General features: G+C 39.3%; 4 protein-coding genes across 4 annotated transcripts; 3 read left to right on the top strand and 1 right to left on the bottom strand.

The window, feature by feature from the left end:
- Positions 1–373: 373 nt before the first annotated feature.
- Positions 374–4,469, top strand: CGCA056_v013458 (Satratoxin biosynthesis SC1 cluster protein 4; the record flags this gene model as incomplete). The annotated part of the gene is made up of 11 exons (XM_037328702.1): positions 374–496; positions 616–754; positions 812–996; positions 1,048–1,084; positions 1,133–1,200; positions 1,261–1,298; positions 1,354–1,692; positions 1,745–1,812; positions 1,866–1,981; positions 4,397–4,410; positions 4,463–4,469. The coding sequence occupies 11 exons, from the start codon at positions 374–376 to the stop codon at positions 4,467–4,469; spliced, it is 1,134 nt and encodes a 377-aa protein (XP_037172858.1).
- A 5,315-nt stretch (positions 4,470–9,784) lies between these two features.
- On the top strand, positions 9,785–11,272 carry CGCA056_v013457 (uncharacterized protein; the record flags this gene model as incomplete). Its single annotated transcript, XM_037328701.1, has 3 exons — positions 9,785–10,386; positions 10,442–11,147; positions 11,207–11,272. The coding sequence occupies 3 exons, from the start codon at positions 9,785–9,787 to the stop codon at positions 11,270–11,272; spliced, it is 1,374 nt and encodes a 457-aa protein (XP_037172869.1).
- Positions 11,273–11,759: 487 nt separating this feature from the next.
- CGCA056_v013456 (uncharacterized protein) lies at positions 11,760–12,853 on the bottom strand (the record flags this gene model as incomplete). The annotated part of the gene is made up of 2 exons (XM_037328700.1): positions 11,760–12,091; positions 12,181–12,853. The coding sequence occupies 2 exons, from the start codon at positions 12,851–12,853 to the stop codon at positions 11,760–11,762; spliced, it is 1,005 nt and encodes a 334-aa protein (XP_037173473.1).
- Positions 12,854–14,956: 2,103 nt separating this feature from the next.
- Positions 14,957–16,051, top strand: htyE (2-oxoglutarate-dependent dioxygenase htyE; the record flags this gene model as incomplete). Its single annotated transcript, XM_037328699.1, has 2 exons — positions 14,957–15,166; positions 15,224–16,051. 2 exons carry the CDS (start codon positions 14,957–14,959, stop codon positions 16,049–16,051), a joined length of 1,038 nt encoding a protein of 345 aa, XP_037173471.1.
- Positions 16,052–16,702: the final 651 nt, after the last annotated feature.

Here is a 16,702-nt window from a genome sequence, read left to right as displayed (position 1 = left end):
TGTCCAATGAAGAATGAATGGAAGCGTCATTTGTCCTGCTCGTCTGGTACCAAGAACCTGGTGGCCGAACTGTTCAATCCGTATCCGTACAGCCGTTCTAGAGTCGGTTTCTCCCGCATTGTCCGCTTTCGTCCACGCAATACGCAACACTCGGCCTATCGCGCTGAGTGGCACTTTCGCTTCGAACTTTGATCCGTCGAGGTTTTTATGTAGCGCTGCCTGCTGTGTCCGGGGCCATGTTGTCTCTTGAGGATTTTCTCTTTCCTTTTTTCTTTTTTCTTTTGTTTTGCTATTTGAAATATCCGCATCGCCCTCCAAGCCTTGCTGTTGCGGCCGACAGGTTTAAGTCTGTCAGTGTAAGGGTGCGTCCAAGATGCATTTGGTGCGGGTTGCTGCGGGCGTCCTGCTGCTGGCGGCCCACGCCGCCGGCCAGTCCACACCAAAGTTGAATTCCTCGGCGATCACCACGCTCCTCGCTGGGACCCCGGCCTGCGCTGTAAGTATCTGTCTCTCTTGAGTCGATGATTCCATGTCTTTCCAAATATCGCCGAAAGGGGATCTTCACCCACCAGCCACATCTTGGCATTTGCATCGCCGCATGCTCACCAGACCTAGATGCTATGCTTCGCCCAGGGGTTCCAAGCAGGGAACTGTACGATGGCCGGTCTCACAGACTGTGTCTGTACCAACATTCCCCTGCAAGCCGGGGTGTCTGCATGTGTGCAGACGTCTTGCATCTTCGACCAGCAAGTCGGTTCGTGTTATCCTGTACTGCCCCATCAATGAAGACCATCGACTAACACTCGCCAAGCCACCGCTGAGATATCGCAACAACTATGCCGTGGGTACCCAATACCAGAGCGTCGACGATTTTCAAAAGTCTTCTCCATTGTCCTACCTTCCATAAGCGCCGCGACGGTGGCTCTTCGGTGTGTCGCGAGATGGACGGTCACGAACCAGCTCTGGTGGGATGACTGGACAGCCTTGATGGGCTTGGTGCGTTGCGAACTTGTCTACTATCGAGACTCGCCTCTGACTTGAATGCAGTTCTTTCTCATAGTGACAGCAGTACTGGGCTACTATAGTGAGCATTCTCACTACCCCAGATGAGACTCAAAGCTAATGATCATAGATGCCGGCCTCGGCTTTGGTATTCATTATTGGGATGTTGAGCCAGGGAAAGGAAAGACCATCTTACAGGTGAGCTACGATCCTCAACCGTCGTTCTCCCCCCACTTACGTATTCACATTCGGTGACAGATATTCTACGTTCTGCAAATGCTCTACATATTCGTACTGTAAGTCATTCCAATATCAGCGACTGGGGTCGACCTCCTAATAACAATGATTCAGCATCTCCGCGAAGTCATCGATATGCTGTTTTTACTCTCGGGTATTCACCAACAACAAGCGATTCCGGCGGGTCACAACAGGGGTTACGGTATTCCTCCTAACACATGGCCTCATGTTCTTCTTCCTCGTTACATTCCAATGCCTCCCCATTGAAGCCATATGGAACCGACGAATCGAAGGCCGCTGTCTCGATTACGCAGCGCTCGGCTATGGAGGTGCTGCCGTCAGCATCTTTGAAGACCTAATCCTATTCATCATTCCCATCCCAGAGCTCATGAAGCTACAGCTGTGCAGGAAGAAGAAGCTCGCCCTTGTCTTCATGTTTAGCGTGGCGTCATTGTGAGTATCTTCCAGTCGTTGCGTGGTGGCACCAGCTAACAACAATGCGCAGTGCTTGTATCGCCAGCATGATCCGCCTCAAATACATGGTTTCATATGCCAACACCTACGACGCGACATGTAAGATCCTACGGAACACATTGATGAGCCCCATTCTAATCCAGCCGAATTAGGGGACAACGTTGACATTGTTCTGTGGTCTTCCATTGAACTCAACGCGGCAATCATCTGCGGCAGTCTTCCTGCGTTACGGCCTCTATTCAAGAAGATTCCCGGCATTCTCACCACTGTCAAAACGACTCTGCAGAGCGGATACCACAGAAATTCGCGGGATCCGTCTGGAACAGCAAATTCGAACGCCTCGCATCATTCCATTGCACTGTCGTCTGAGGCCTCGCCACGGAAGCCGATTCAACCCAGGAAATTTAGGAGTGGTTCAACTGCAAAGGATACACATGTAACGACAGATACCAGGGTTGACGCGACAAGTACAGATGGTTCGGAGCGGCATGAGTGGATGGACAAGTCGACGTTGTGCTAGATACCTATTGATTTATTTTTTATGTCAATTACTATGTGTTGCGATACCCTCAATCTGAGCCGCAGCCTCACCGCCTATCACGTGACGTGTGGTATTTCATAAGCTATATATATAGATATTAGCCTATAATATAAAGCACCCTTCTAAATAGTTACTCTTATAATACACTTTTATTTCTTAACAACCTATATATTTATAACTTATAAAAGTTATAAGTTTAGCTTTATCAATAGCTAAGATTACCTCTTTATTATAAGTTATATATAAGAAACCTATTTTTATCCTTTTTACTAACTTCTTTATTATTTTTATCTATTACATTCTCCATTAATAATAAAATTTCTTTCATAAGAGATATTCTTATATTAAAAAGTAATTAACCTATATAATATATTTATTTTAAGTTCTATATATATTTAAGAAGCTCTTAAAACTACATTAACTTAGACATAAGTAATTATATTAGCTTTTTATAAATAACTATAGTTTTAAAAGATTCTAAATTTATTATTAAGTATTAAACCTTTTTAAATATAAAATATTAAGAAAACTACAATAAATAAATAAAATAGTATTTAAAAAAAGCTAAATATTTAATAAAAGCTATCAAAACTATATTAGAAAATATCTATCTAATTATAAAAACTTTAAAACAAAAGAAAAATAAACACTATTTCAAATGAAATGAGAGAATTATTTTCCTTTTTAAAGTCTCTATAGATATTTTAAATTACTATTTATAACAATATTAAATTAGAATGTAATATAATAGTAAAAAATCATACAATAACTTCTTTAGACTAATAAATCTTTTTAATATACTATTTTAACCTCAAAATATAAATTAATAAATAGTTTTAAACTTTATTTTAATTAACATTAAATCAGCTATTTTAAATAATAAATCTTAATTAGAAATAACTCTACAAATTTTTAGATATAAAATTAAAGAAATAACTTATATTTATTACATTAATAATTATTAATGTAATTTCAAAAAACTATTTTTATTTATTTGAAAAAGCTAATTTTAATATTAGCTTTTGTATGTAGTACATAAAATAATATTATTACTATATAGAGGTAAAAAAAACTTAATATTTTAGAAATCTAAAGAGAATTAATATTATAAACTTTCCTTAAAGTAATTAAATATTAATTTATGTTAAATTAAATTTATATTTAGTTTATATAACATATTATAAATATTAGTCTAAGGTGTCTAATATATATTTTGGAGTAATCTCAAATTATCTTTTTAGTTTTAGTTTATAAATATTTATTTATTAAGAGGTTTTAAAAATTAAATATACTTTTTACTATTTTAAAAAAGAAGTTTAATAACCTCTCTAATATACATCTTAATAGCTATTTATGCAGGGAAAAATATTTTTAAACCACTAAAATATATAGATATTTAAGAGATATTTATAAAAACTTCTACAAGTTTTATTAGATCTCTATAAATAATAATAAAACTTAAGAAATCTTTTTAAACTTAATTAAAATAAACAGATGGATATTAAGATTATAATTATATATAAAAATAGATTTTAAACTAAATTAGTAATATTAATTATAGAAAAAAGTAGTTTATATAATGAGAAAAAGCTAATAATATAGAAATTATAGTAGAAAAACTAGTTATAATAATAAATCTAAGTAAAAGTTAAATATTAAATTCTTATTTAATATTATAGTTATATTAATCAATCTATAAATCTTTTTTAAAATAATTATATTAGAAATATATTTATTTAATATTTCTACTTTACTACATATCTTTTTATATAATGTAATTTATAGTAACTATAATACTATATAACATGGTTCATCAGTCAGCCGGCTGGACCAGTCAGCTGGACGTTTTTTCCCGCGTACACAACAACATCTAGTATTTCTCAACCACAACGTATTAAATCAACTATTAGTTGTCGCTATCAGAATCTCCTGAGGGTTTAACATCTTTGGAACAGGTTCGCGCGTTATGCCTAGTCTCACCATACATACCACAGCGTCTCCAAGCTGGCTAGGCTCTCTTTGATGGACCCCCCTCGTCGTCCTCTTGAGGTGCTGGACGTTTCCCTTTTTGTTTCCCTTTAAGTAAAACCTGAGATTCCTCTATACTAAGTGCCCCTTTAAGCTAGACTAACGTTCTTTTAGCCCTCTGGCGCTTAGTAAGTGCTATATTTACATCCTTAAGGGTATAAAGCTAATTAGTTAAAATAGTGATTAAGTGTGCTATTACCTGTGCACCCTTTGATAATTGCTTAACTATAGTAATAATTAGTATTAGTAAGCTTCTTTAATAAGTAGAGATATAACTTTTGATAAAGTTAGACTATGAGATAGTTTATTATAGGTTAGAGGGCGTTTATAACTGCTAAGGTGGTGGTGTTAAAGGGTTAGCTATAGGAGGTGTAAGCATCTGTAAATATATATCAAGCTTTTTGATAATATGGTCTGGGTCCTATGGTGAAATTCCAGCGCCTTAGAAAGCAGACCTGATGTTTTCCTCATTAAAAATCTTATTATAGGCCTAGTGGAAGGCAATAAAGAACTCAGACTTAGTAATATAATTTATAGAGGCTTTGATGAATTAGTTGATTTTATCACTATATATGCGTTTTAAAGGCAAATAAAGGGTAATATCTAATAGCTGTAGTAGATATAATAAATATGCAGGCATACTAACGGTTATAATATTGTTCTGCTTGCAGTAATTATTGAACTCAGCTGATAAATAGCTTTTGTAGCTGTTGATAATAAGCATCTAATAGACGCCCTTCATTTGGTTCTTAGTGTGTTTATTAAAGTGTTTAATCTAGTTAAGACCTATCTGATTATCCGTCTATCTATTAGCAGTAGGTTTGATCACCTAGTTGCCCAGAAAACCTGATTCCATGGTCTAACTGGTAAGGTGATATACGCCCTTGACGATCATAAACGGAGGGATGCACCACCCGCCCGAATTGATATATTTAATAACTGTAGCCTATTCATAATTGCTAGGCTGGACAGACTTTGCTTTGCTGCGTCGATCAGCATATGTTACCACTATTGACGTGGTGATTATGCCTATCATAAAGCCAGTTTCATCAAAATTATATAGGTCCCCCTCTTAGATGCCATACTCAGCTATCATATTGCATAATAGCGCAAACCACTTTAATATAACCTTAGGATCTTCTTAAAGAGCCCTTTAATAATCATATAGATAATTAAACTTAGTTTTCAGAGCAGGCTGTGAGTCCACAAACCGCCTGGCCTATCGCTTGCTAATAGGCTTGCTATTACACGCTTGCAGCAGGAGATTAGCTATATCTTCCATACTGCTGAGGCGTAAAGGAAGTCCTTTAGAATCCTATTTAATAACATATTAGAGAAGTGTTTTCTCTTTAATTAGATTGAGTTTATATCGTTAGGGTTAGGCAGGTTCACATCAGGGTCGATCGTTCATTCTATGGCGTATAGAACTTTCAGGGACACTGTAAGTCTTCGCAGCATGCAACACACTTAGCTTTCGGCCGGCGGCGCGGGCTGATCGGATGGCCTCGATGGCTAGAAGTATCTTGTCTTCTTGTGTGTAAATTGGCATGATGGTTGCAGAGTAATTACGCGTTGAAGCTTTAAGTGGTTTGGTGCAAACCGCGTTTGGGAAAAAGTTCGTTACTGACTGATATTTGTTGCTGACTGATAAACCACGTTATAATAACTCTTATTATAAAAACGTTTTATATTATAATAGCTTTAGCTATTTAATTTGATTTTGAAACATAATAGCTTAAAGTAAATAGTATTTCTTAAGTATAGAGAAAGATTTAAATAAGTGTTTAATTTATTCTTAGCTTTTAGAAAGTTTTAAATAGAAAAAGAATTTATAAAGCTTAATAAAGCTTTATATAGCTTTAAAGATATATCTCTCCTCTAATATAAATATTTCTTAGTAATTTTAAAAAAACTAGAGTTTATTTTAAATTCAAAAAAGTATATCTTTTTTAAGATCCTAAATATTAAGTTTTGGTTTATTTTACATAGATAATACTTTTATTTTATATTATTAAAATCATTTTTCTTTAAATAAAATAAATTATTAATAAACTAAAAACTAAATATAAATTTAGTAATTAAAATATTATTAAATATTATCTTAATATTTGAATAATTAGAAACTATATAACTTAAAAAGTCTATTTAATGTATAACTTATATATTAAGAAAGTTATTAAATATTTTAATCCTTTAAAAAGAATATATCTTATAATTTTATTACTTCTTAAAGAACTTAAAAAGAATACAAAATAAACTTTGTCTACATATATAAAAAGGTATGAAAAAAGAATTAGTTCTATATTTTATTTAGCAATAATCATATATCTAAATATAGTTTTTATAGCTATATATGTCTTATATTCTTTTATAAACCTTTTATTAGCTTATATAATAATAATTAACTAAACAATTTAATACCTCTATGAAATATATCTTTTTACGTTTTATTTTAGAGATATAAGAAATATATAAACTCTTTAGATTATACATAATATTTTATTCGCTAATAATAAAAGAATATAGAAATCAGCTTAAAAATATATTACATTTCTCTTTAGAGGTATAATATATTAAAAAGCTATATATCAAAATATTATTATAATATCTATAATAAGAATAAAGCTTCTAAGCTTAAAACTATTAAAAACTAATAATAATATTTAAGAAACTCTTCTAAAATATAGCGTTAAGTATAAAAAAGAATATTTAGAAGCTTAATTATAATAATTAATAAATAGTTTAATTTATAGTTAGTAATAAAAAATATATTACAATCTATCTCTACTATATAGATATCTACAATATATAGTTATAATAAAAGTTCTAAAAAAGTAGTTTTAATATAACCTATATATTTATAAATTTAATATTTATTAATAGTTTTGTAAAAAACCTTTCTAGAAATAAGTTTAAATATTTTTACATATTACTAAACTTAATAAATATATATATATTTATTATAAAGAATACAAAGTAAAAATATTAAAGAATAAAATAATATAATAGCTAAAAGGTTTATATTTAGGTTTTTAGCTAAGAAGCTTAATTTAGTTTATAAAAGCTTAAAAATAAGTCTTAAATATTTTAAAAATAAATATTATTTTAAGCTAAAGCTTCAAATATATATAGAAACCTCTTAAACTTAATAATAAAGCTTACCTTTAATAAATATAAATAATAATAATAAGTATATCTAACTAGTTTTATTGATATTAAGTTAAAATAGCTATAAAAAGTTTACTAGTTATAATAAAACTAAAAGAAACTCTCTATTTACTATTAAATAAAGAGAAGATAATAAAAATAATATTAAAAGTAGTAAGTATAATAAAAAAAGTAATAAATATAATAAGTATAATAGAAGCTAAAAGAGGAGTAAATATAAAAATAGAAGTAACTAGAAATATAAAAGTAAGTATAATAAAAATAGTTGTCTTAATAATGCTATTTTAAGTGAAAATAAGAGTATGTTAAATTTCAGGTTTTTAGTAATTAAGATTTTATATTTAAAGTTAGAAAAAGATTAAAAAAACTGTTTTAAAATACAAAAAACACTTTTAAAATTAAGAAATATGTTTTTAAAATATTATATTTATAGCTTAATTAATAGAATTAAGTTTAATAACTTTTTAGAAATAATAACTAAAAAGTATTACAATAAGTATTAAAACGATATAAAAATAACTATAAGAGGTAAGAATATATAAGATATATTAATTCTTTTTATAATACTTTATATTAGAAATATTAATAGCTATAAATATAAAATTATAATAGTAACCTTAAGGTTTATTTATAAAACTAGACCTAAAATACTTTTTATAAAAGACCTTATAATAGAGTGGTTTTCAAAAAGCTATTTTAAATAATTAATATAACGTCTTTAATATTTAAAACTACTCTAAATAATATATATATATAAAATATTAGATTTATTTTTATTTTTAACATCTTTAATAATAAAATAGAGAGGATAAGGAGGGGAAAATATAGAGAAGCTAAAAAGTAAAATAGACTCCTTATTATTATTATTATTATTAGAGATAGAAGGGGAGCTAATCATAATAGCAATAATATTAATAATAGCCTTTTTATATTTATACGCCTTATATATAAACAGTAGCTTTTCTTTTCTTAATGAATATTATAAATTTTGATTTATAAAACAGTTAGTAAAAATTCTAGTAATTATATTAAATAACCTAATAATTATTTTTATAATATATAAATATTATAATAAGTAATTTAGGATTTATAAGATTTAATTTTAATAGAATATAAAAAGTCTTAAAAAGAATTTAATTATAAAAAAGTATAAAAGGCTTTATTTACCTCTACTATTTATACTTAATAGTTTATACTAATTACATTTAGAAATTTTATTAATTCTAAATATATTTATAACCTATTTTAATAACTAAATAACCTCATTAAATACTCTTATATTTTATAAATATAACTGTAAATATAAATTTTCTTTATTTATTTATTTTATTATTTTAAAAGCTATTTTTGTATGTTTTATATAATAAATTTAAATAGGTTTTAAATATATAGTAGTAAGAAATAAGGTTTTTAGCTATTTATAACATTTAAAGGAGTGTGTTAAAATACCTTTAATCTAAACTATAGCCTTATTACCTATTATATAACGTGTTGTATTATATAAGCTATATAGATAGATATTAGCCTATAATATAAACCACCCTTTTAAATAGTTACTGCTATAATACACCTTTATTTCCTAATAACCTATATGCCTATAACTCGCAAGACTATATACTTATTCAGTTTTGATTTCAAGCCTAATGAACACAAAAAAAGTCACTCGAACTGAGCAAGCAAAGGAGCATTGCTATCTAGTGAGAACATAATTCCTCTTGCTAACTTATAAACTACATAACTATAATAATTATCATGATTTTCGTCGTCATCGTTGTCTTCGTCTTCATTATCATCGTTTTCGCCTTAGGTTTTGTTACCGTTGTCGTCATTCTTCTTATCGTTATATATTTGTCATAGAAATGATTATTCCTATTGTCCTATTATCCCATCTACCCGGTAAGCTGGAAACAGGCGCCCGGATAGCAAAAGTCAAGCACGAATACCTGCGCGAGCCCAGGTGCCCTTTCGTTCTGGTTCCGGTGGGGCGGCGTTAACCCCTGGATCGGGGATATCTCCGATGCGTAGTTGACGCCGGAAGAGAGCCAAGCCCGGTGGAGAGCAAAATGGAGAGCCGAGGAGCTGAAAACCGATGACTTTTGTTGAATGGAAAAAAATTGATCACTTGATTGCTTTGGCCAGAATTCAGGCATCGTATGGCATTACGGAAGCCGGTGGGATGCAACACTGTGATACGGTCTGGCGTAGAATTGACATTTTGTACATGATATCACTTGTGTTTGTACTTAAATGGAGCATTTATCAGTATACAACGTTCTGAAAGTCACACGTTTTCGCATTCTCTCTCTGAGAACTTTCTTACCCAAAGTTGCGACAATGAGAGCTCTTTCTATCCTTTTCAATCTCGCAGCTTTGGCAGCTAGCTCAATTGCGGCGGCCATATCATCGAGACAGAGCGCGGGATCAGCTACAGTTGATGTCTCTAAAACGACAGGTGAAGCCACCTTCCTTGGGTCCGGCTTCATATATGGCTTCCCGGACAATGGACAGGATGCCGACAACTCGATTCCGGACCACTTCCTCACCGATATCAAATTCAGGACGTGCCGCGCTGGCGGTGCTCAGATCGCTGCTTCCGGCTGGGCTATCGGAGGTGAAGAAGGGTACCGTGGCCGCTTAGATTCAACGCTTTCTAACTATCGTACCACTCGCAAGTACAATGCGGACTTCATCCTTCTCCCCCACGACATCTGGGGCTCTCAGGGCGGTTCGTCTGCTGACTTTCCCTTCCCGGGCGATAACGGGGATTGGTCTGAAATGGAAGCCTTCATCCGCCGTCTCATTTCTGACGTGAGAGCCAACAACATGCTCGACGGTCTAGTGTTTGATCTCTGGAACGAACCTGATCTCGAAGGCTTCTGGAATCGTCCCTGGTCTCAATATGTGGAGTATTATGTTCGAGCTTCTCAGCTGCTGAGGTCCGTTTACACCTGCATCTTAAGCATTCTTTGTCAATTGACGTGCTTGAAACAGGAATGAGATGCCCGAAGCAAAAATCAGCGGGCCATCGTCAGCTCATTCGCCAAGCCAAGACAGCGCCAACTGGCGAGCCTGGATGCAAGCTGTCGCTCAAGGCAACGTGGCCCCGGACATCTATTCATGGCATCAGATCGGGGCATGGGAGCGAGAACCCGATACAACTGTGCCTGCCCTTCGCGCTCTCCTAGCCGAGTATGGGCTCCCGGAGAGGCCAATCGACGTCAACGAGTACGCCTGGCCGGATGAACAAAACCCTGCTAACTCGGCTTACTACCTTGCACAATTGGAGCGCCACAACATTCGCGGGCTGCGCGCCAACTGGGAGGGCGGCGAGAATCTGCACAACTACTTGGGCAACCTGGTTGCGAAGAACGATCAGGGCTACTACCCCAACGGAGAATGGCAACTCTACAAGTACTATGGGAACATGGTTGGAGAGCGGGTGGTGACAGCCGCGTCCTCCGACCTGAAGTTTGATGCTTTCGCCGTTTCATCGAACGGGTACTTGAAGATCCTCGCTGGTACTAGAACTATTCAAAACCGCTATGATATCGTCGTCAAGGGCTTAGCTGAAATTGGACTCCCTGCGCAGGGTAACTTGGACGTCCACAGGTATCAATTTGACTGGGGCGGTACCCAAGGACTTGTTTACGATGCCCTTGACCTCGGCTCATTCACGTACAGCTACTCTGATGGCGAGGTGAGTTTTGACTCTTACGAGCAGATAAGAGCTTTTCGATATTAACATGTTTTTAATAGTTTACCATTCCAAACGACCCACCAACTGCTGCAACGGCATTTGCGTATGAGATCAAGCTCACCTAAAGCTTGGTATATCGTCTCAAGAACAGAATTGAAAGGGAACATACGCCGGGCTTTCACATGGTTTTCCCTTCTAGCTTCATACTTTGGCACAGCCTGTTACTGTAACATGCTGCCTGCGATCACACCTTGTATTACCCCCTGGATTAGCCAAAGAGGTTACGCTCCCTCCATAGATTTCCCCGTCAGATTCATACGGCAGTCAACAAGGTGCGCCTCCAGGAGGCAAACTGCGAAGGAAAAGTTAGAAGGGAAGAAGGATCACACCTTGTAGATATATAGTTCCACTCGTTCGTTAAAGAGAATCCAATGTATCGTGTGCCTAGCTGCGAAGGACAATGGTGATACGGAATCGTCGCATCTTTCAATCTTGAAGACGTTCAGAAGTAGTCGCGCAAGCAAGGAACCCAAGGCTAAGCCACGTATGCCGACGACGAACTTCACGAACACGAGGACTAGCGTTTGCAATCCGTGCGGCATCGAATGCAGACTAGCCGCTCGTGTCTGGCGAACCAAAGCGCTCGTCGACCTGCGAGTTGCTGAGAGTCACATTCGAGTCAAGCGCGAAAACCTCCTGGTCTAAAAAGTCGCGAACGCCATCTTCCCACTTGGTCTTCTGGGCGAAGAAGTTGATGAGCTTCCTGGACTTGTCAATCCCGTCACGGGCACCGATGATGTTGTTAAAAGTGTCGAGGTCCCTCGGCACCCGCTTCAGCCTCGATCCGTCGTAGTGAGAATGTCGGCCCGACTGGTTCGCATATGTGTGGAATGTGATTACCGGCCCGAGCTTTGCGTGCTTTCCGGGCTTGAATCGGCGATACCCTGTGATGAGTCGTTAGTCATTGGTCTGATGGAAGTAGCCACAGCTGAAAGATTCCTGATAGCAATCGCATTGATGCTGAAAAGCGTACCTTCTTCATCATTTGCGTCCAGATCCTCTGGGTTCTTGAGCCTTCTCAGCGTGTGCCCAAGTGCATATGAGTCCTGGATCATGTGAAGGCAGTTTCCGAGGGCTCGCTTGGGAATATCGGCATGTTGATAGGACGGAGTTGTGCCCAGAAACAGTTGCTTTATGCTCATGTCATCCGAGGGAATCGAGCTGGCATTAAATCGGTCGGGAAACCTCGTGTCAAGCCTGTCGGCTGCCGTCACATCCTGGCCTATCGCAAGTTTGTACATGATCTCCAGCCAATCAATCATGTTCTTCTTGGTGACATTAGGGTCTTCATTGGCCTGCGAACCCATGGCATGAAGGAACTGAAGGTCACCGAAGTGACTCCGCTTCGTGAGTCCAGATTCCTCGCCGGTCAAGAACTCCCCAAGAAAGTCCGTGGCGGCGCTTATCTGGTTGTTCTTTTCCTTCGAGTCGACGAACAAAAGGCAAGTTGGGTCGTCGTTCCAGATGAGCCCTCGCATATATTCCCATTGGTCCGCGTTGAGACTTTTATACTCAGTTACCTCGGGGAAAGGGTGCTTGGATCCGATGAAAGCAGCGATGGCCATGTCCTCGTGCATCGACTCCCTGAATCCTTCAACGCCGACCTCATAGCTCAAGTGCAAGTCTTTCCCATTCTCGATCACCATGTCGGTGTTACTGAGTTGAGAATATAAATCCGTAGATGAAACGCCCTGCAGCACTAGGCACCACGCAGCGGGCAGTGTGGAACGCATCATGAAGTTGTAGGAATCTGGATGTTTTGCTTCATGAGGCATGGGCGCACGACTTGGCACCAGCAGCCGCGTCTTAAGTATGTCGCCAGGGCTGTGGTAGGCATCCCGATTTTCAATATTGAGAATTGAAAATCGGCCTGGATAACATTCAAAAAAGCCACAGAAGACTACGAGAATGTATTCTGATACGACACTCCCCCCTGTTTAGGGTATGCAGCGTATAGAAAGTTTAGGGCTATGTACGGCGCCCGCATAGGAGGCTTTTTATTTAATGTACTACGAATCTGCGCAAAGGTGTAATTTGAGTGCTGACTATTGAATTTGAAGATGGGTAAGTTAGGAGTAAGGCAGTAAATTGTTTTGACGGTTGAGGTGCACGACGCGCATTCGTCGACTGTCATTCGGTGAACGGTACATGCGGCGTCGCAAGTAGGCGAAGCCGGTAATATCGCCTGTGTTCATTAAGACAGCAGATCAAGCCACAGCCCAATGGTTTGGTTTCCACGTGCAACTCCAATGAAGCCGTCGGCAAAAGATCACATTTTAAAACTTTCCCCCATCTCGAAAGCTAATTTGAATGGACACTGTGTACCTATGGCTATTTCCTCACAGCCCGCTCACCAAATTTTGTTATTGCCGCCCTGGAGCTGTCCCAACGATGATAACACGACTTGCCATGGTCTTGGGACTGAAGCAAACGTACGTGTAGGTTCTGTTGGAATCAACTGTAGTGGAAATCCTTGAAGATCAGATGAGAATTAACTCGCATCAATATCCGCAGCAGTACTTCGCAGTATCATCATCGTTTTCAGACACCCAATAGCCCACAGCCACCCATTTCACTGACACTGCGCAATTCTAAAAGAGTTGGGGTAAAGGAGGATGACTAGATATCAACATAGAGGCTTTTGTTGTTTCCTGATAGCATGGAGTTGTGAAAACCGATTATCTTGAACACCTTCCATCCGCGTCTGGGAACGGGGTCAGCAGATTAGAAGCAATGCAGGCTCTACCATGTCCCGACGAGCCCTGGAAATATGCGTATATCCTGTCTTATCTGAGTATTTAATAGTTGGTATTCGCCCTAACCGGCAGTTGAAGGGCACCTGTCCGATGGCCTCGGAGTTCTGGTGTTGGTTGAAAATAATCTAGGAGCACCTACCTTCGAAACGTGTAGCTCATCCGCTAATTACAGGAGTCTGTGTGAGGCTTTCACTCACAATCAAATTGGCAGGGCGGAATAGGATGTACTTCCTTTATCGACTAATCCATTTCCACCGCTGTAGTGTCGAACAGCGAACGGCCTGAACGGGAATGTCAAAGAAAGATGACGAGGGATGTGGGATTGCCGCTTGCGCAATTCGATTCGGATATTACGGGACGTAGAATACGTGCACTGCTGAGGTGAGACTGATGGCCTCCCCTTACTCAAAGACGCTGGTTAGATTGGGTAAGGGTCGTTGGTTTCGAAATAAGCAAGTGACATGATCCGTTGGTATCGGACATGGCGCCCGACTCCGAAAGATGGATCACTCAGAACAGCGAGTTGACAGGGGTTGATCCCAAATAATTCAACACGACTCGTTCCACCGCAGAAAAAAATCCCCTTCCCAGGTTATCGGATTTTGAGTCGGCGGTTCTGCGCATGCGCCCTGGACCTGGTCGTCCCCTTGATGTGTCAATTCCTGAATTCCGAATGATCATAAAACGAGTCTGGAGTCAGTATGTTGACAAGATAATTCCTTATCAATCGTTGAACAGGAGACTACCGGTACATCAAAAACGTCCATTTTTCGCAGATCTACCGCTTTATTCTTAATTTGTGGCCTGTGTCGCCTAATGATTTCCATGTGAATGACCTCGCGGCGATCGACGTCATCCCGTCATCCTGCAGGAGGCGGTAAGGCGGGGATCTGGAGGGTTCAAAGGAACCTAATTCAAACCTCAACAAATACCACTCTCTTTCATCCAATACTTTACACACCTTTACTGTAATCCGACGTTGTAATATCGCGAATGCCAGAAACATCCAACGGCGCCGCGTGCGATTCGCAAGCGGAGCACCCGAGCATTCCCCTCGTCGATCTGGACGGTCTCAGAAGCGCGCAAGCGCAAACAGCGCGGCAGGCGGGCAAAGCGCTAGTCGACGCATTCAAGACTTTCGGCTTCGCGTATGTCAGAAATCATGGGCTGCCGCAGGACACCGTGGACGCCGCGTTCCAGTGGGTTTGTCTCTCCCGACTCATGTCTGTGCATGATATCACAACTCACAATTCCATCCAGAGCGCCAAGTTCTTCTCGTTGCCCCAGGCAGAGAAGGAAAAAGCACCGCATCCCCCAGAGGGATGGTGGCACCGGGGGTACTCGGGCTTAGGCCGAGAAAAGGTCACGCAAATGGTGTTTGACGCCGACGAAATCAGCGAGCGTCGCAAGATCCCCGACTTCAAGGAATCATACGAGATTGGCCGCGAGGATGATGATCATCTCCCCAACATTTGGATTCCCGACGAGTTGCTACCCGGCTTTCGGGCGTTTTTCAACAGCTTCTACGAGGACTGTTACCAGCTGGAACTCCACCTGCTCCGGGGAATGGCGCTGGGAATGGGATTAGACGAGGCCTTTTTCCAGGGGTACCACGTGAACAAGGACAACCAGATTCGGCTCCTCCATTATCCACCGGCCGAGGAAAAGTTGCTTCGCGCGGGAAAGGTCGAGCGGTTGGGTGCGCACACTGATTTTGGGTCCATGACATTGCTCTTCCAGGACGAGGTTGGAGGGCTGGAGGTAGAAGATCCTAACGAAGCGGGACATTTCGTCCCAGTGCCGTATATACCTAGGACGATCGTCGTCAACATTGGCGACTTCATGCAGCGGTGGAGCAACGACACGCTCAGGTCGACGATGCATCGTGTCCGGGCGCCGCCGCTGGAAACGGATGTGAGCGGCAGTCGAGTCACACGGGCGCGTTATTCCATCCCGTACTTCATCGGCGCCGACTCAGAAAAGACTGTTGATTGCGTTCCTGGCTGTTTTGGGCCCGAGCGACCCAAGAAGTATGACCCGATCAACAGCCGGGAGTACATCGAGATGCGCCTGAATGCAACGTACTGAGAAAAGGCGGGAAAATTCCCACGTGTATTCGTTCCATGTGTTTTTCTTGGGCGGACATAATGGAGTCCAGAATTCCATCGATCCATCAGAGAATCCCAACCGAACACGTCTGGTTGGCGGTATCCTCATTGCCAAAGCTGCATGCCGTGGAGAACACTTGCATGCCCCTCAACATGCCTGTTTGTGCGTGGCCAGAGTCCCGCTGAAGAATGCCGTGATGTCCACTTGAATGGCCAAACTCTCGTCGATCTCCGTCCCCTGTGCCCCTGGTTTGGTGACGAGCGCCGAACATGGTAGTATTCAAATGTTTTGGTCCGCGGACTTGGCGCTCCATGACACGTCGAAAACCTGCAAAACCCCAAGCTGACACCACCGGCAGATAGGCCACCACCCACCGCCGAAAGGCGGCTGGCTGGATCCCCAGTCCGGGATGGCGGATGCGGTGAGCCAGGCGACCGAGGGGCTCGTTCAGAAGGCGAGAATGCGCACGACCGCGCGTTATCCGCTGTGGGGATGTCCTATGGAGGTTCCCTGATATAGGATGGACAGGGACCGGGGATCATTCTCGTGACCCGTGGGAACACGTTCCACACTCTTTCGTCCCGTCGAAGCCTTATTTTCTCCTTTTCTCCGCTTGGTAGGGAACGGCAG

Source organism: Colletotrichum aenigma (genome assembly GCF_013390185.1).
Source record: "Colletotrichum aenigma strain Cg56 chromosome Unknown KSG_Cg56_contig09, whole genome shotgun sequence".
Taxonomy (NCBI): Eukaryota; Fungi; Ascomycota; class Sordariomycetes; order Glomerellales; family Glomerellaceae; genus Colletotrichum; species Colletotrichum aenigma.
This window is presented reverse-complemented; position numbering and strand designations above follow the sequence as displayed.